Genomic DNA, 17,976 nt, shown 5'->3' with positions numbered 1-17,976 from the left:
ACTTGTTACATCTCTGGCTGTAAGGCTATGTTCACACGATGGAGATGATTCCGCAGCAGCAGAGTCCTATTGATTCCAATGGGAATCTGCTGCACTATTCACATAGCAGAATTTCCATGCCAGATATCTGGCACGGAAATTCAATTTCCGGTGTCTGCAGAAAGAATAGACCTGTTTATTCTTTCTGCGGACTCCGCTGGCGCTCCACTGTCCGGGCAGTGTCTGCACAGATATTTTTCATGCGGACATTAGCCCTTGTGAACATAGCCTAAGACTCTGCTTACACGGACAGAAAATATATCCACCTCAATGCTTGAGAAGGCTCACTGCTGCCTATGCACAGATCCTGTGTCCTTGCTCATAGACACCAATACAGTCCTCTTTTTGAAAGTTGAACGGATTCAATTTGAATGGTTTAAGACTTTAAACTTTTATGTAAATGCCATTAAAATACAATGTTTCCTTCTTTAATACACGAAAAATTGTATTTTAATGGCATTTAAATAAAAGTTTGACATTTTAAACCACACAAATCGGATCCGTTCAACTTTCAAAAAAAGGTCTGTTCACACTGAGCCTTTGAATTTCCGTAAGAATACACTGTGTAGACATCTAGAGGCATATATATGAATGGATTACCTTTATTTCTGCAGCCATCACAGAGAACGTCTTAATGTAGAGACATTTGCTAACGTATATATAAACATGCTAACCTTTAATCATTGCTTTATAGTGGGAAAAGTTGCAGATGACCTCGAGTGAACGGAGGAAGATCATGTGCTCAGTTACATTTCACATCATCGCTATCACCTGTGTTGTTTGGTCTTTATATGTTCTTATTGACAGGACTGCAGAGGAAATCAAATTGGGCCAAACCACAGGTAGGTAAATGGGTTTCATGCCCAGATCTCAGGGTTTTATGCTTTACCTGGCACAGGGAAACTGACAGCAGCATCAGACGCTGATCAAAATGGTGTTTACCTTATTTTCCTAGGTGCCGCTGTTCCAAATATATTGCTAAAAATCCTAATATGTAAATTAGGCTCTTGGTGCATTCCTTAGCCCTGAAGTGTACTTGTTCTTTTTCCCACCTGGCCCCTGACTCACGCCCCCTAATGAATATTCATATTCTCATTCTTCTGCACCTAGCTGCTGTTTTTGGCGAGATTGTCCAGTGATATTCCGTGTGGCTGTGCTGGAGATGTGCAGGATCTCGGCATGTATTGGCTACATGCAGAAGAGTGATATTTATTAGGGACCAGATGATAAGAACAACTAGTGCACCTCATGGCTAAGGAACACCCTGTGTGCACCAAGAGCCTCATTTACATATTAGCATTTTTAGTGATATTTTGAGAACTGCAACACCTAGAAAAAAATGTAAACACCATTTTGATCCGTGTCACCTTACAGTAAGTACCAGGCTAGTGCTGGTGATGCAACTGTCCGTTTTCCTTTTAAGGGTATGTTCAACCGAGCGGATTACTAGCGTATTTGCTGCAGAAAATCCGCAGTGGATTTTTATACCATTGACTTCAGTGGGTCAGGAGAAAATCCGCAATAGAGGCAGATTTGCAGATTTTCCTTCGGACCCATTGAAGTCAATGGTAGCAAAATACTCTGCATATTTTCTGCAGCAAATACGCTGTGAAAATTCCGCAGGCAATCCACCTGTGAGAACATACCGTAACAGCTGAAGAAGTGGTACAAATACTCACCTAATACCTCTCAGTGAGGCAAATGCACTGGCTGAGCTTTTTCCTATAAATCATCTAATGGATAGTTTTAATAGAAGGGGTCTGTGCTAGCAGCAAGTCATTTTAAGGGTATGTTTACACATCATGGATGAGGTGTGGATGAGCTGCAGATTTTGACTACCTACTATACCCAACTGGGAAAATTTGCACTGTATCTGCCATTTGACAATAAACCCTAAAAGCATTTTGGGCATCTACCCCTCCTATACAACTGATACTACTGAATATTACTCATACTGTTTATCCTGTATTTATTGAACCATTGCATATCCCTCATCTATAACCTCAGAGGAAACAGGCTGATGCAACTCAGTCCATGTTCAGTACACTTAACCCCTAGCCCTGTACCTGGAATATTTACCCGTATTGTCAGTTTCTGACTGTCATTTGGTTATTATGGCTTTGGCTAGACATCATAAAAAATATTTAACCGAATAGAAAAGATATTCCTACGGCACTGCGAGTAATTGGAACACCGGTCTCTGGATTAAAAAAGTGCTTTGCAGGTGTGATGATGGTGGTGCTCAGGGATCAAAAAAGATGCAAGGTACATTTGTATGAAGAAAAGAAAAACCGGCCACTCACCATATTCATCTTCTTGCTTTATTGCATAAAATGCTCACATAGAAACATAGGGGAGAGGGAAGGAGCGGGGGGGGGGGGGGGGTGGTACAAGTGGCAACAAGCTCGGTTTTGCACTAAATAAAGTGCTTCAAAGTGCAACAAGCTCAGTTTCGCACTAAATAAAGTGCTTCTTCCAGCCATTGGCCGGAAGAAGCACTTTATTTAGTGCGAAACTGAGCTTGTTGCACTTTGAAGCACTTTATATAGTGCGAAACCGAGCTTGTTGCCGCTTGTACCCCCCGCTCCTTCCCTCTCCCCTATGTTTCTATGTGAGTATTTTATGCAATAAAGCAAGAAGACGAATATGGTGAGTGGCCGGTTTTTCTTTTCTTCATACAAATAAAAAATATTTATCTTCCATCTTTAAAAAAAAATATACAGTACATATGTTGCAATACAAAATAACATAAAAAATGTATATAATAAATATTTCATTATTTGTCAAATAACTATACATATAAAAACAAATACTGAAATATTTCAGGTTTTTAAATCAAATAAAGACCACATATAAATAATTCCAGGTTATATGCCAACCTCAATATTAGTCTTTCCCAGCACACATCAAAATTATAAAGCGAAGGGGAAGTGTCTAAATCTTACTATTTATTGGTATACATTAAAATTCACCCAAAACAAATAAGTGTATTCCCTGTCCAGTGAATAGATATTATATACAAGTTACTATATCACTGCCTCACATAGAATCTTGTTAGATGTAGTAAGTAACAGAATGCTATAAAAAAAAATAGTAAGTAACAGAATGCTATAAAAAATGCTATAAAAATAGTATAGTGTTTTATCTCAACAATTGTATAGAATACTAAGTCCACAAAGCAGAATGGCTGGGCACTACTGATAGATAAAACTACTGGGATAGCTGAAAAAATGGTGGGGTATGAGTCCTTGCAGACCAGAGTAACGGAGGTGCTTCACGTAAAACTGAATACAGAGTATAAATTCACAAAGAAAGATACGGAAAAACGGAGCACACTTGTAAATACAGTGACCCCCCGACCTACGATGGCCCCAACATATGATGAAATCGACATACGATGGCCTCTCAGAGGCCATCGCATGTCGATGTCAGCATCGACATACAATGCTTTTTTATGTCGGGGCCATCGCATTAAGTGCTATCCAGCAGCGCCAAATGCTTAAGCTGCTGCCGGATAGCAGCTTAATGTTCCCTGTGTGGTGCGGTAAGTATTACTTGCCCCTCCACGATGCTCCGGGGTGCCCTCCGGGTCCAGCGCTGGTCTTCCGGTGTCTTCTCGGCCCTCTCCGATGACGTCAATACGCTGCTGCGCACGCCATCCAATAGGCCCAGTAAGGCCTTGCGGAAGACAGAAGAGGACCGGAGAAGACAAAAAGAGGACCGGAGAAGACAAAAAGAGGACCGGAGAAGACAGCGGAGGACCGGAGAAGACCAGGAGAGCCCAGCGGAGGCCCAGGATCACCATCGGGAGCGGCGGGGACACCATCTCGAGCGGTGGGGACAGGTGAGAACAGCTTCCTATACTTTACATTGCACGAACCCCTCAACATACGATGGATTCGACAAACGATGGCTCGTTTGGAACGAATTACCATCGTATGTTGAGGGACCACTGTATCCTACTGCCACGGCTTTATTCAAAGTTCATGTGGAACATCGGCATGACCTCTTCCCCAGAGACACGAGCAGGAGGCAGGAGCATTCACCTGGACGACAGACGCTGTTTCACGCCAATTGGCGTTTCCTCAGGTCCCGGTGTCACCGGGACCTGAGGAAACGCCAATTGGCGTGAAACAGAGTTAGTCGTCCAGGTGAATGCTCCTGCCTATTACCTCTTGCTCGTGTCTGTGGGGAAGAGGTCATGCCGATGTTCCACGTGAACTTTGAATAAAGCCGTGGCAGTAGGATATTTACAAGTGTGCTCAGTTTTTCCGTATCTTTCTTTGTGAATTTATTTGCAGTACAGTCATAATCATAGTACTGTAGGGTATACAGATACCATCATTTGGGTGAATGAGAAGTATTGTATACAATTGTTGAGATAAAACACTATACAATTTTTTTATAGCATTCTGTTATTTACTACATCTAACATGATTCTAATGTGAGGCAGTGATATACTAACTAGTATATAATATCTATTCACTGGGGGATACACTTATTCATTTGGCTGGAATTTAAAGGGGTATTCCAGGAAAAAACTTTTTTATATATATCAACTGGCTCCAAAAAGTTAAACAGATTTGTAAATTACTTCTATTAAAAAATCTTAATCCCTTCAGTACTTATGAGCTTCTGAAGTTAAAGGGGTACTCCGGTGAAAAACATTTTTTTTTTTTAAATCAACTGGTGCCAGAAAGTTAAACAGATTTGTAAATGAATATTGTAAAGAATGGAGAGGCTCCTGTGGAAGGTTTCATTGAATGACCTGGGCAGCTCAAACTGGCACCTGTACCTACGGTGTCTGAAAAAGGCTACTAAATAGTAAAGATAATTGAGGCTCAAGGTCCCAGGATAAGGAATACACTTGTTTATTAATGGTAAGAATAAATTAAATATATTATAATATCAAACTGATAATCCGGGATCACAGGGCCCTTGTAAATCCACGGAGTCAGAGAGATTTAAATATAAATATATCATATAAGATCATAAAAATCATAAAAGTTCATAAAATATAAATATATGTATAAGACCACTGAAAATAATAGCAGCTATTTCAAATCAGCATTCTAGATTGCAATTAGTATGCCATATCGTTGTTGATAAATGTCCATTAAAGTGCCATTGCAGTCCTAGAAAAAAAAATATATATATAATCACAGTCTCTCACGCTGAATATCCTTTAGATTGTAACAATTAAGTATCAATTATGTGGTAATCAAGTATCCATAATCTCTGATCTTGCCAAAGCAACAATGTTTCTTATGTAGCACACACAGCAATTGTAGGATACTGTATTTGTTCAGTTCAATACCGGCAATTCATTTAAACTATGCGCATAGTAATAAACTGGTTTTGTCTCACCGGTCTGGATGAAGGATGCAGATAATCCGGATAATGAAGGATGCAGATGTGGTAGTTACCGCTCTATGCTTGTTCTCAGCGATGGTCTGCAGCCATCTGTCCCTGCTCTCTGGCCAGAGAGTGCACTGCTGGAGCCTCGGCCGACTCCAATTTCCGCGGTGCTATCGGATGATGGGCTCTGTGCACAGGTGTTTCCGAGTGGCGTCCTCGTGGAGGTTGCGCGCGCTCCCGGTCCTGGACTGCAAATAGTAATGGTCATATAGATGTTCTTATAGATCTCTTGGGGGGTTGGGGGGGGGGGTCGCTGGACGCGTTTCAGCACCCACTAGGTGCTTTCTTCAGCAGCTTGGAAATATAGCTATATATCCAAGCTGCTGAAGAAAGCACCTAGTGGGTGCTGAAACGTGTCCAGCGAACCCCCCCCAAGAGATCTAGAAGACCATCTATATGACCATTACTATTTGCAGTCCATAGAAACTATCAGCTACTACACGGACAGAGAGGACGCCACTCGGAAACACCTGCCTTTGCAAGTGCTGCAGCCCCTGTGCACAGAGCCCACCATCCGATAGCACCGCAGAAATTGGGAGTCGGCCGAGGCTCCAGCAGTGCACTCTCTGGCCAGAGAGCAGGGACAGACGGCTGCAGACCATCGCTGAGAACAAGCAAAGAGCGGTAACCACCACATCTGCATCCTTCATCCAGACCGGTGAGACAAAACCAGTTTATTACTATGCGCATAGTTTAAATGAATTGCCGGTATTGAACTGAACAAATACAGTATCCTACAATTGCTGTGTGTGCTACATAAGAAACATTGTTGCTTTGGCAAGATCAGAGATTATGGATACTTGATTACCACATAATTGCTACTTAATTGTTACAATCTAAAGGATATTCAGCGTGAGAGACTGTGATTATATATATTTTTTTTTCTAGGACTGCAATAGCACTTTAATGGACATTTATCAACAACGATATGGCATACTAATTGCAATCTAGAATGCTGATTTGAAATAGCTGCTATTATTTTCAGTGGTCTTATACATATATTTATATTTTATGAACTTTTACGATTTTTATGATCTTATATGATATATTTATATTTAAATCTCTCTGACTCCGTGGATTTACAAGGGCCCTGTGATCCCGGATTATCAGTTTGATATTATAATATATTTGATTTATTCTTACCATTAATAAACAAGTGTATTCCTTATCCTGAGACCTTGAGCCTCAATTATCTTTACTATTTAGTATATTTGTAAATTACTTCTATTAAAAAATCTTAATCCTTCATGTACTTATTAGCTGCTGAATACTACAGCGGAAATGATTTTCTTTTTGAAACACAGCTGTCTGCTGATATCACGAGCACAGTGCTCTCTGCTGACATCTCTGTCCATTTTATGAACTCATATGTTTGTTATGGGGATTTCCTTTTACCCTGGACAGTTCCTAAAAATGGACAGAGATGTCAGCAGAGAGCACTGTGCTCATGATGTCAGCAGACAGCTCTGTGTTTCAAACGGAAAAGAATTTCCACTGTAGTATTCAGCAGCTAATAAGTACAGGAATGATTAAGATTTTTTTTATAGAAGTAATTTACAAATCTGTTTAACTTTCTGGCAACAGTTGATTTAAAAAAAAAAAAAAAAAAAAAAGTTTTTCACCGGAGTACCCCTTTAAGGTTGTTCTTTTATGTCTAAGTCCTCTCTGATGACACCTGTCTCGGGGAACACCCAGTTTAGAAGCAAATCCCCATAGCAAACCTCTTCTAAACTGGGCATTTCCCGAGACAGATGTCATCAGAGAAGATTTAGACAGAAAAGAACAACCTTAACTTCAGAAGCTCATAAGTACTGAAAGGATTAAGATTTTTTAATAGAAGTAATTTACAAATCTGTTTAACTTTCTGGAGCCAGTTGATATATATAAAAAAAGTTTTTCCTGAATACCCCTTTAATGTATACCAATAAATAGTACGTTTTAGGCACTTCCCTTTTGCTTTATAGGTTTTTTTAAATCAGCCAAAAAAACACAAACAATAGTCCAACATCTGGTTTCCCACAGCTTTTTGGTACAGAATAAGACAGGATGAGTCCTCTCAATGATAGGGGAGGGCAGGGAATTCATGGCGGGATAGTAAGAAATACACAGATAATGCTCTGTCACTCCTGGTGTCTGAGGTTTGAGTAGGCTCCAACCTAGACAACATATGTTTACGACTGCAGAGGGGCATTCTAATAAGTCCTATATGCCTCAGATGGTAATAGTGCCCTACACAGTAACAGTGGCCTCCTTTTTGTTTGACAAGAAATATCTCTCTAAACTCCTCTCTCCTAAGGGATAAAATTGGCGCTCGCAAGATCCAATAAGACCATAGTGGAGTATAAGACAACAAGTTTATTAAAACGTATATCACGTTTCCAAGCTGTTCCGGCCCCTTCATCAGGTACGATCAGAAAAAAACATGATACTCAAATACATCAGAATGGTCACTGAAAGTGATGTAAAACACAATAGATATTATACACCGTGAGTGAGAGGGGCAGTCAGCACCACACCGGCTCTTAGGCTGGATCCTGTCCGCAGGTGAGCGACCACACAGCAGACTATACGGTGCCCGTGCCTGAAAGTCAGATGAATCAGAATTACTTGGTAGAAGAGAAATGACACGGCACCCAGGACACTTCTTGCGAACACTTGCAGCTTTATTGCTAGGAGCGGGATAAACAGCTCTGTGCCGTGTCATTTCTCTTTTTACCAAGTAACAATAGATACTATGCTTTATAATAAAACACACATGACAAATAAATAATAAAATACATACTGAGCACTATGCACCTGTTCTCTGAATCACTTCTTTAAACCTTTCGCCCACAATAGTATTAAATGTAAAAACCCAATAGAAATCCCTGTTAATAAGCCCTTGTCAGGGGTTGGCTAAATGTATAGGCCAGCTCACCACAGGTACAGGTGAAACTCTAAAAATTAGAATATTGTGCAAAGTTCATTTATTTCAGTAATGCAACTTAAAAGGTGAAACTAATATATGAGAGATACAGCAAGAGAGGAATCATCTCACCCCAAATCCCAGGTGCTGGGCACGGAGACAGTGCAGACTGCACTTGCTTGTAAACAATGGAAAAAGACAAATACTCCAGCTTGGTCTCAGATCAACGGTACAGGCTTTATTCACATATAGCTACAAGGATCAAAGGTAGGTGGCAGGATGTGACGTACTCATATGAGTAAGGCCAGCACCTGGCCGAAACGCGTCACATCCTGCCACCTACCTGTGATCCTTGTAGCTATATGTGAATACAGCCTGCACCGTTGATCTGAGACTGAGCTGGAGTATTTGTCTTTTTCCAATATATGAGAGAGACTCATTACATGCCAAGCAAGATGGTTCAAGCTGTGATTTGTCATAATTGTGATGATTATGGCTTACAGCTCATGAAAACCCCAAAGCCCCCCCAATTACTATGATTTGGGGAGCCATCTGATCGCAGGGGACCCACTGCTGGGTACGCCCCCGCAATCTGTCCTGCAGCCCCCGAGTCATCAGCTCTCCAGAGCTAAGTTTGCTCCGTGGCTGATGACGGGGGGCTGGCGGTTCGTGACTTCATGCCCCGCCCCCTTAATGTAAGTCTATGGGAGGGGGCATGGTAAGTCATGCCCCTCTCAAAGACTTGCATTAAGGAGTGTGATGTCATGAGGGGGAGGAGCCATGACTTCACGAACCGCCGGTCCCTGTATCTTGAGTCATCAGCCACGGAGCAAACCTAGCTCCAGAGAGTTGATGACTCGGGGGGCTGCAGGAGAAATCGCGATGGTCCCCAGCAGCGGGACCCCTGTGATCAGACATCTTATCCCCTATCCTTGGATAGGGGATAAGATGTCTAGGGGCGGAGTACCCCTTTAAGTCCCGGGTCAACACATCCGTCTATTAGGAGATTTAGGAGCACTTCATGCTTCCTTTCCTTTTAAGTTGCATTACTGAAATATAATGGACTTTTGCACAATATTCTAATTTTATGAGTGTCCCCTGTAGGTCCCATCCACAGCATGGCAGGTGTATGGCAGCACCAAATTCCATATAAGTAAGGAAAGATAGCCAGCGTAGAAAATCTCATCCCGTTTTATTAAACAAAGGACACAAGAAGGTGAACATTATATGTTAGTGGGCACCTTCTTGTCTTGTCTTTTGACTTTTATTCAATAAAACAGGACTCTGCATTATCCACGGTGGCAATCTTTCCTTGTCAGGGTTTATTTCAATAATATTTAGGCTGATGAAATTGTTCCTGGAGACATTCCTTTATGTCTGCGAACAGTGATTGTGCTCCCTTACTGCCACTACACAGTAATAGTGCCTCTCTCACAATAATATTGCCCTTAGTGCACCCATAGAAAAAAATTCCCCCTTGCTGCCTCTTCACATTGGTAGTGCCCCACACAGATGAGGCGTCTCCACACTGTAATTGCAAAAAAATGAAAATAAAAATGCTCCATTTAACCCCCACTCCCATGATGAGCCTTTGGCCTGCAATGTAAGCAACATGGTGCAGGGAGACATGATGACATTACAACATTGTGCGCCGGCCTGCATCAAGTCTTGTAGGCAGCCTGGGCCTATGAGTGACGTGTATGTAAGAGTGTATGACATGTATTCAACTACATCTGCACCCTGGGGACAAGCATGTAGTTCAAAGGAAAACAAGGGGGCAGTTTTAATTGTGTAACCCCTTTGAGCACATTGGGGGACATGTATCAATGTTGGTGTAGGTAGACGGTTTTTGTAGATCATTTTGGTTGGTCTAAATTTGGTGCATTTGCATCAAATTTACCATACTTGTGCAAGGCACATGGTAAATTTCGTGCAAAGTTCTAAATTTCCACACAGTTCTATTTGTACACCTGATCTACACCTCACAGGAAATTTTGGACACAGGAATTTGCTCTATTGCTTTGATGTCAGGATTCCATTGATGTTTTTTTTTTATCCACCAGCAAAATCGCCAGAAAAACTGTCACAGCTTTTTTTGTCAGTTTTTCTTGCATTTTTGCTGGTGTGTGGAAACAATCATTTTTGTACCCTGTGGTGATTTTTTTCACTGCCTTCAGGTACCGCTCTGTGGGTCAGATTCAGAGTGCCCTCAGAGTGTAAGGATGTAATGAGTGATGCATAGTATATACATATACAGGGTGCAGAGCATCACTACTAACCTCCGCCGGCTGTATAATATATACATATACATGGTGCATAGCATCACTACTTACCTCCGCCCGCTGTATAGTATACAGGAGTGCATAGTGTACCCATGTATACTATACAGGAGTCCAGCAAGGAAAGCGTTAACAGACGTTGCTGCTGAGCAGTTCTGGGTTAAGTCTTTGTGCGCTATCTTGTATATACAGCTGTCTATAGCTGACTGTATATACAGGATACAGTAGGCAGACGTCAACAATTGGAGGCTCCCTGTTACACTGCAGTATGGGCGCACTCCCCAGGGGAGAGTGACAAAAATGTACTAACCTTTTTTTTTTCTTCTCATTTCAGATACGTGAATGTGGAGGATTACGTCAGATTCGGTGGATTGCGACAATGACCAGAGGTTTTTTTAATGTCAATAAAAGGGTTAATGAGGGCTGTGGGGGAGTTTTTTTTTAAATAGTTTTTTTTTCCAATGTGTCTTGTTTTTTATAATTGAATTTTCAGGCTTAGTAGTGGAAGCAATCTTGTAGACGGAATCCATTACTAAGCCAGGGCTTAATGTTAGCCACAAACCAGCTAGTGCTAACCCCCAGTTATTACCCCGATACCCACCGCCACAGGGGTGCCGGGAGGAACTGTACCAACAGGCCCAGAGCATCAACAATAGCGCTCCCTGGCCTAGGTGGTAACAGGCTGGCGTTATTTAGGCTGGGGAGGGCCAGTAACAATGGTCCTCGCCCACCCTGGTAACGTCAGGCTGTTGCTGCTTGGTTGGTATCTGGCTGATACTGAAAATATGGGGAACCCTATGCGTTTTTTTAAACGCATAGGGTTCCCCTTATTTTCATTCTCAGCCAGATACCAACCAAGCAGCAACAGCCTGACGTTACCAGGGTGGGCGAGGACCATTGTTACTGGCCCTCCCCAGCCTAAATAATGCCAGCCTGTTACCACCTAGGCCCAGGAGCTCCATATTTGATGCTCCGGGCCTGTTGGTATCGGCTCTTCCTGGCACCCCTGTGGCGGTGGGTATCGGGGTAATAACTGGGGGTTAGCACTAGCTGGTTTGTGGCTAACATTAAGCCCTGGCTTAGTAATGGATTCTGTCTACAAGACGGCTTCCACTACTAAGCCTGAAAATTCAATGATAAAAAAGACAACACATTTAAAAAAAAATTCTTTAAAAAAACACTTCCCCACAACCCTCGTTAACCCTTTTATTGACATAAAAACGCTGGTCATCGTTGCAGTCCACCGAATCTGACGTAGTCCTCCGCATTCACGTATCTGAAATCAGAAAAAAAGAAAACACGAAAAATTGTATATTTTTTGCTGGGAGAGTGCACATAATGCATTGTGTTCCTAAAGAGGGAACCTCCAATTGTTGCTAAACTACAACTCCCATCATGGGGGCGTGCTGTAGTTAAACAGCTGGAGTCTCCCTGTTTGGGAACACACTGCCAGAAAGGCTCTGTTCCCATTATTCAAAACGCATAATGAGAACAGAGCCATACTTACCACCCTGGCTTCAGGCCTGGACTGTGTAGCTCCGCCTCCTAATTATGTCATCACTAGGGGGGCGGAGCAGTAAAGGTCACAGGGGGTCTCAGGAGTGAGACCCAGTGCGATCTGTCCCTCTGCTGATCTGTCCTTTGGACTACTACTCCCATCATGGGACATTCTGTGTCCCATGTAGGGAGTAGTTGTAGCACCGCAGTTCTGAGGGATGGCTCTTGCACATCCCCTGGCTCTATTGGGACTGTTGAGACTACTACTCCCATCATTCTTTAGAGACCTGCTGTGGGGCGGGGATTATGAATTATGACATCATATACAGGAGCCGGCGGCAGTGCAGTGAAGCCGTGTGTGCAGATTCTGTCCCATGATGGAGTAGTTGTAGTATTGCAGTGCTGAGGGCTGGCTACTGCATCGTCCAGCGTCTGACACTTTTCTACGTGTCCTTGCTACCACTTGTAGATTTTTTGCAAAAAAAAAAGTGCAATTGGCAAAAAAAAAAAAAAAAAACACCCAATTTTTTTGTGCGCAAATGATACATACCAGTCCACTGGATAAAGTGGTGTACGGTACACCAAACAGGTGACAACTTTAGAAAATCATCCACCAAACCAAACGCAGCACAAATGCAAAAAAAAAGCACAATTGCGCAAAATTTGTAGATGTGTGATTGCCTTTAGACTACTTTTCACTTGTCCCCCATTGAGTGGATTTCATATGGTTAGTGGGCCCAGGGTCATTACCCCTTGGCCCACGTGCTAGCTATGCCTCTGGCCAAACCAAAGCCAGCCATAGACTGAAGACGACAAGGGGCAAAACAAAGGGAGAAACCATTATCTTTGTTCTGGAGAAGCTATTTTGGGCCCTGCATAGTGTAAGGATCTACATTGGATTTTTTTACATGGTTGGTCGCTTTTCACATTGTTTTTAAAAATGATAACAAAGGTTTAGGGGAGGAGAAGCATATCATTGTTTGTAATTATCTCAACAGCCCTTTAATGATTCCTCACAATGGTCCTTTAATGCATTGAGGAAATGGGTTTGCTGAAGTCTGAAAGTCTCTGTTTAGTGGATTAGTCAACTTCATTACCCATAAATGGAAATAGTTTTTCCTATTACTAACACTACTTAGTGGGTTGGTGATAGAGATCAGGACCAAAGGGATCGTTTGCACAAAAGATGCATAGTTGCCTGCTGTACAAAACATTGTATAGCCTAGGCCTATACCAAGGACCTCAGATCATGTCATACTGATACAAATAGCTATGTCAGTGTCAAGTTCTTAAATACTTACAATCTCTTTACCCTTTTTAACAGGTATCCTGGAATGGCCATTTTGGACTAAATTAGTCGTGGTAGCAATTGGCTTCACTGGAGGACTTTTGTTTATGTATGTGCAATGTAAAGTCTATGTCCAGCTATGGAAGAGACTAAAAGCTTACAACAGAGTCATCTACGTGCAGAACTGTCCCGAAACCTGTAAAAAAAAGACATTTGAGAAAACAACTGTAATAATTGAGCCAAATCTGGAGAGTAAAGAAGCTCTTGGCATTCATCACTCAGACACAAATTCCTCTTACTACACGGAACCAGAAGACTGCGGAGCAGCAATTCTCCAAGTGTAAAGACTGGATTCCTATCGGACTCTATTTCAGGAGATGACTATTTACCGACTGCGGGCAGCAGTAGATGTAATGTCCTGAAATATTCCCATTTTTCAGTTTTGTTCATAGCAACTATAAGCGTCTTTATAAACATAAAGGTAGAGCCCCTAAATTATTTCTGGTTGATACCTCTCGTAAAAGAACAAAAGAACTGACGTATTCAGGAGCTCAAGCAACTAAAGAAATATCCTAGACCTCTTAGAAGATGATGATTTTTAAATGAAGTACAGACTACTAATGGCTTCTTTATCTCTTATGGTAAAGTGAGTGAATGAGGTTCACAGTCCAGAGCGTAATTCTCTGTGCGAGGAACGCAGAAGGAAAGATCAGACATTCTTAGCACATCCACTGCTCTTACTGCCAATTACATCTTTTTTTGGCTCTCGCTTTTTAGAATCCTGCTTTACTGAAGAGTCACAAGAGCATCTGGCACTTTTTTGTGTAAAAAATGGTTTTGTAATATCTTTATTGACTTCAAAAACAATTTCATTACAAAACAGAGAATGTGCTCTGTCATTTCTAGTATAATTAATGTGTAACCTCTTGCCTTACATATTGTATATACAAATAAAAGTTATCTTTCACAAATTTATCATTTTACACATAACAAATTTTGCCTTGTTATATCAGGAAAATGCATCTGTAAGTAGTTGGGAATTAACATTTTTTCTACCACATGTATTGAAGACCTTTTTTTTTTTTACCAATGAAAATGCACAAAATTGGTAGAACTTTGAATTTCTCGTGTAATATTGAATAAAAATATAGAAATTTTATTATGTTAAGTTATTTTTGTTCTTTCAGTGTTTTTTTTTTCTTTTCAGTAAAGGCATGAGCACTCATATGGAACACAGTGTTTGTAAATTTAACTCCTGTCTTCATTATACAATGTAAGGAAGCAAGAAAGCTTACTATTTTAAACAATTTCCCAGTGTGATCCCGAACATATTTGTAAATCCTTTCATTATTCAAATGGCCCTCCAAATCTACCCCTCCAAAAAAGCTGTAAAGTCTTGTCCACCAGGTTTCTCACTTTACTGTGTAGTGCTGTCCACCCCCCTATTGTTAGAGGAATTCAGTCTCTATCAGCAGAGAGACCAAGTTGGAACATTCGAGGGAGTGGGGGGCTTAGAAAGTGCAATTTGCAGGAGAAAGCCTGGACTGAGTGAATGCAAACTGAGCCTGCTTGCCTCCTCCAGATGGTCCATGCTGTGCTCCAAAGGGTCCACACTATGCCTAAAAGGTAAAATTGAGGCTTCCCTTTCGTCTCTGACAACTCATATGGTTCTGGGCAGCGGTTACTTGTGTAAATACTTGTATTCTTTATATGTACACAGAGCTGCCTCCTGAATGTAATCCCCTCTACTCTTCCCTTTAGCTTGCCACCATCAACAGCAGTTTACTGCTTAGACCAGAGCTGCATTTTGATGTAACCCCTTCCTTGCTGTGATCCTGGTGCTGTTTTTTCTTTCTGCTACCATAGACCCTGCAGAGCCAGCGCATCAATCACCCCCATATGCTATCTATAATGGTGTATGTAAATCGTCCCTTAGCACAGTGCCAGCCTGTTCAGTCCAATGCACTTTCTCTAGCCCCTCTGATGTACAAAATAGCAGCTATCTTGTTATTGGCCAGAAAAGTGAAGGAAACAGCCAAGCTCTGGTACACTAAAACCACTGTGTTACCTTTCTGGAGGGCTAATGTGACAACCAAATAAAGTTACACTTTAATGGGGAACTGTCACCTGTTATATGCTGCATAAACCACAGGCAAACAAGTGGCTAACTGGTGTAGGAAGGAGGGTTTTGTGTTCATCAAGAACTCAGCCGACTTCTCTGTCTGCTACAGGCTCTATTGTAGGAACAAGCTACACGTACATGGAAAGGGTGCAGCTGTGCCTGGGGAGAAGATGGCAATAAGGGTAGAGGAGTGTTAAAACTAAGTACTAGGATGACGGGGAAAGTTGTCACTTAAGTAGAGGACCAGATAGTGTAGATGGAGACTGGGACTTAATGTATTTAGAGAGAGAGCAGAAGGAGGAGTTAGAATAATTAATAAGGATAGGCTTCATAGAAAAAAAAATTTAGGCCAATAGTTTAACTTCCATTGCATTTTAACCAGTTAAGGACTGCTATCAGCAGCATGGACCCAGGGTTAATTCCAGGCACAGCTGTTCGGGCCAATGCCCAGCATTAACCTTTTAAGGACAATGGACGTACCCCTATGCCCCCGTTTCCGAGTCCTTAAGGACCGAGGACGTAGGAGTACGTCCTGTCCATTCCCGGCCCCCTGCCGCTAGCCGGAGGGGAGCCGGTGCCCGATGCCTGCTGAAATCGTTCAGCAGGCATCGCGGCATATCGCCCAGGGGGGTCATGATGACCCCCCATGTCGGCGATCGCAGCGCATCGCTCGTCAATTCAGACGAGCAATGTGCTGCGATTCCATTCCCTGCCGCTCGCGGGACGGGGATCGGAGCCGGATGTTTGCTGATTTCATTCAGCAGACATCCCGGCAGTGTGCCGGAGGAGATCCGGAGGACCTCCTATACCGGCGATCGCTGCAGGGTGCCGGTAACTACTTACCGGCGTTCTGCAGCGGTTCCGCGTCATCAGGGTCACTTGTGACCCTGTGACCCGGATATAGATGGTGACTGGTGGTGTAATATACACCACCAATCACCATCCGTGCTGTACTGGGGGCTGGCATTGTGGCCACCCCCCTCAGTACAGTTGTGATTGGGTGGCCAAAGTGGCCACACCAATCACAGTGTAATGGTAGGGGTTTGGTGGGGGCTAGGAGCATTTTGCTCCATTCTGCCTGCCATTCCACAGAGATCTGGCGAGCAGGACGGAGCCCCGTGCTGCCCCCTCATCCCCTTTCTGTGGCCCCTTGGCACAGAAATCCCCCAGGGTTAGTTTTAGATTAGGTAGGGACAGGTTAGGGTTAAAAAAACATTTTTTTTCCCTGCAAACATCAGTGGGTGTCCAGGGGTCCGTAGCACCTTTAGCTGTGTGACCCCGGGCCTGCTGGGTCGCTGCGGTGTGCCGCCAGCGTTTTTTTTTTTTTGCCGCAGATCTTTTTTTTTTTTTACCTAAGCGTGTGTGCGGACCCTCTTACTTATAAAAGAGCAATCCGCCACCGTTTGTTAAAGCCCACCCACCGCTAATCAGTCCTGTAGAACTGATCAGCGTTTTTTTTGTGGTGCCGGCGCTTTTTTCGGGTTTTCTAGTGCTTTTTTGCACCCATAGGCGGTCCGTGTCACCAGTAGCAAGCGTGTACTGTGTGGCCGGACCGTACCTGTGTGTGTGTGCGGCGTGCCTCACCGCTGTCAGTGATTTATCACTGATCAGCGTTTTTTTTTTTGTGGTAAAGGCACTTTTTTCTGTTAACGCGTTTTTTTTTTTTTTTGCACCCACAGGTGGTCCGTGCCACCAGTAGCAGGCGTGTACTGTGTGGACGGACCGTACCTGTGTGTGCAGCCTGTCCCACCGCTGTCAGTGATTTATCACTGATCAGCGTTTTTTTGGGGGTTCAGGTGGGTGCATTTTTTTCGGGGTGAAGCGTTATTTTATTAAATTTTTCGTTTTTTTTTTTGTATGGGGGTCTGTGTACAAGCCACCAGCCCCTGTTCTGGGCTGAGTGGCCGGACCCCCTGCTGACTTCTGCACCTCCTGCCGCCACAAGCGCTAATCAGTGCGCACACCACTGATTAGATAAACACTTTTTTTTGGCGCAGGGCTTTTTTGCGCTAGAAGTCCCCTTTTTTATTTATTTTTTTAAAGTCCCCTTTTTATTTTATATTTTTTTTATGTTAGGGCGGGTTAGTTTAGTTAGGTTATGGAGGGTTAGGGAGGTAGTCTCGCACCACACCACACACAGCACACACATCAATAAAGTTTTCCCCCCTACACACACACACACACACACACACACACACACACACACACACCCGTATCCCCATTAGAGTAGGGAAATGGCCCGCAGAGCGTTTTCGGCGGAGGAGGCATATGCCATAATTGCCTCCGACACCGAGAGCGGCTCAGAGGACGATGAAGACCCCACCTTCCTTATTTCATCGTCCTCCTCATCATCTAGTTCTGATGATGAGCCACCAAGGCTGCGGCGCCGCAAACCTCCTCTGACCCTGTGCCCCATGCCAGTATGAGT

At 42.9% G+C, this 17,976-nt stretch overlaps 1 protein-coding gene across 7 annotated transcripts in view; it reads left to right on the top strand.

Moving 5' to 3' along the window:
• The window catches only part of LOC130282304 (uncharacterized), a 274,576-nt gene extending 259,937 nt beyond the window's left edge, over positions 1-14,639 (top strand). For 4 of the 7 annotated variants that reach the window (XM_056530397.1, XM_056530398.1, XM_056530400.1 and 1 more), the window contains 3 exons: positions 734-881; positions 7,754-7,861; positions 13,463-14,639. In XM_056530397.1, the coding sequence (XP_056386372.1) occupies positions 734-881; positions 7,754-7,861; positions 13,463-13,770 (564 nt within the window). In that variant the 3' untranslated portion in view covers positions 13,771-14,639. The remainder of the gene's footprint in view (positions 1-733; positions 882-7,753; positions 7,862-13,462) is intronic. The other 3 variants (XM_056530396.1, XM_056530403.1, XM_056530401.1) reach the window with 3 other exon arrangements.
• Positions 14,640-17,976: the final 3,337 nt, after the last annotated feature.

Source organism: Hyla sarda, chromosome 7, assembly GCF_029499605.1.
Source record: "Hyla sarda isolate aHylSar1 chromosome 7, aHylSar1.hap1, whole genome shotgun sequence".
Taxonomy (NCBI): Eukaryota; Metazoa; Chordata; class Amphibia; order Anura; family Hylidae; genus Hyla; species Hyla sarda.
Note: the sequence above shows the minus strand (reverse complement) of the source record. Positions and strands in the feature narration are given on the sequence as shown.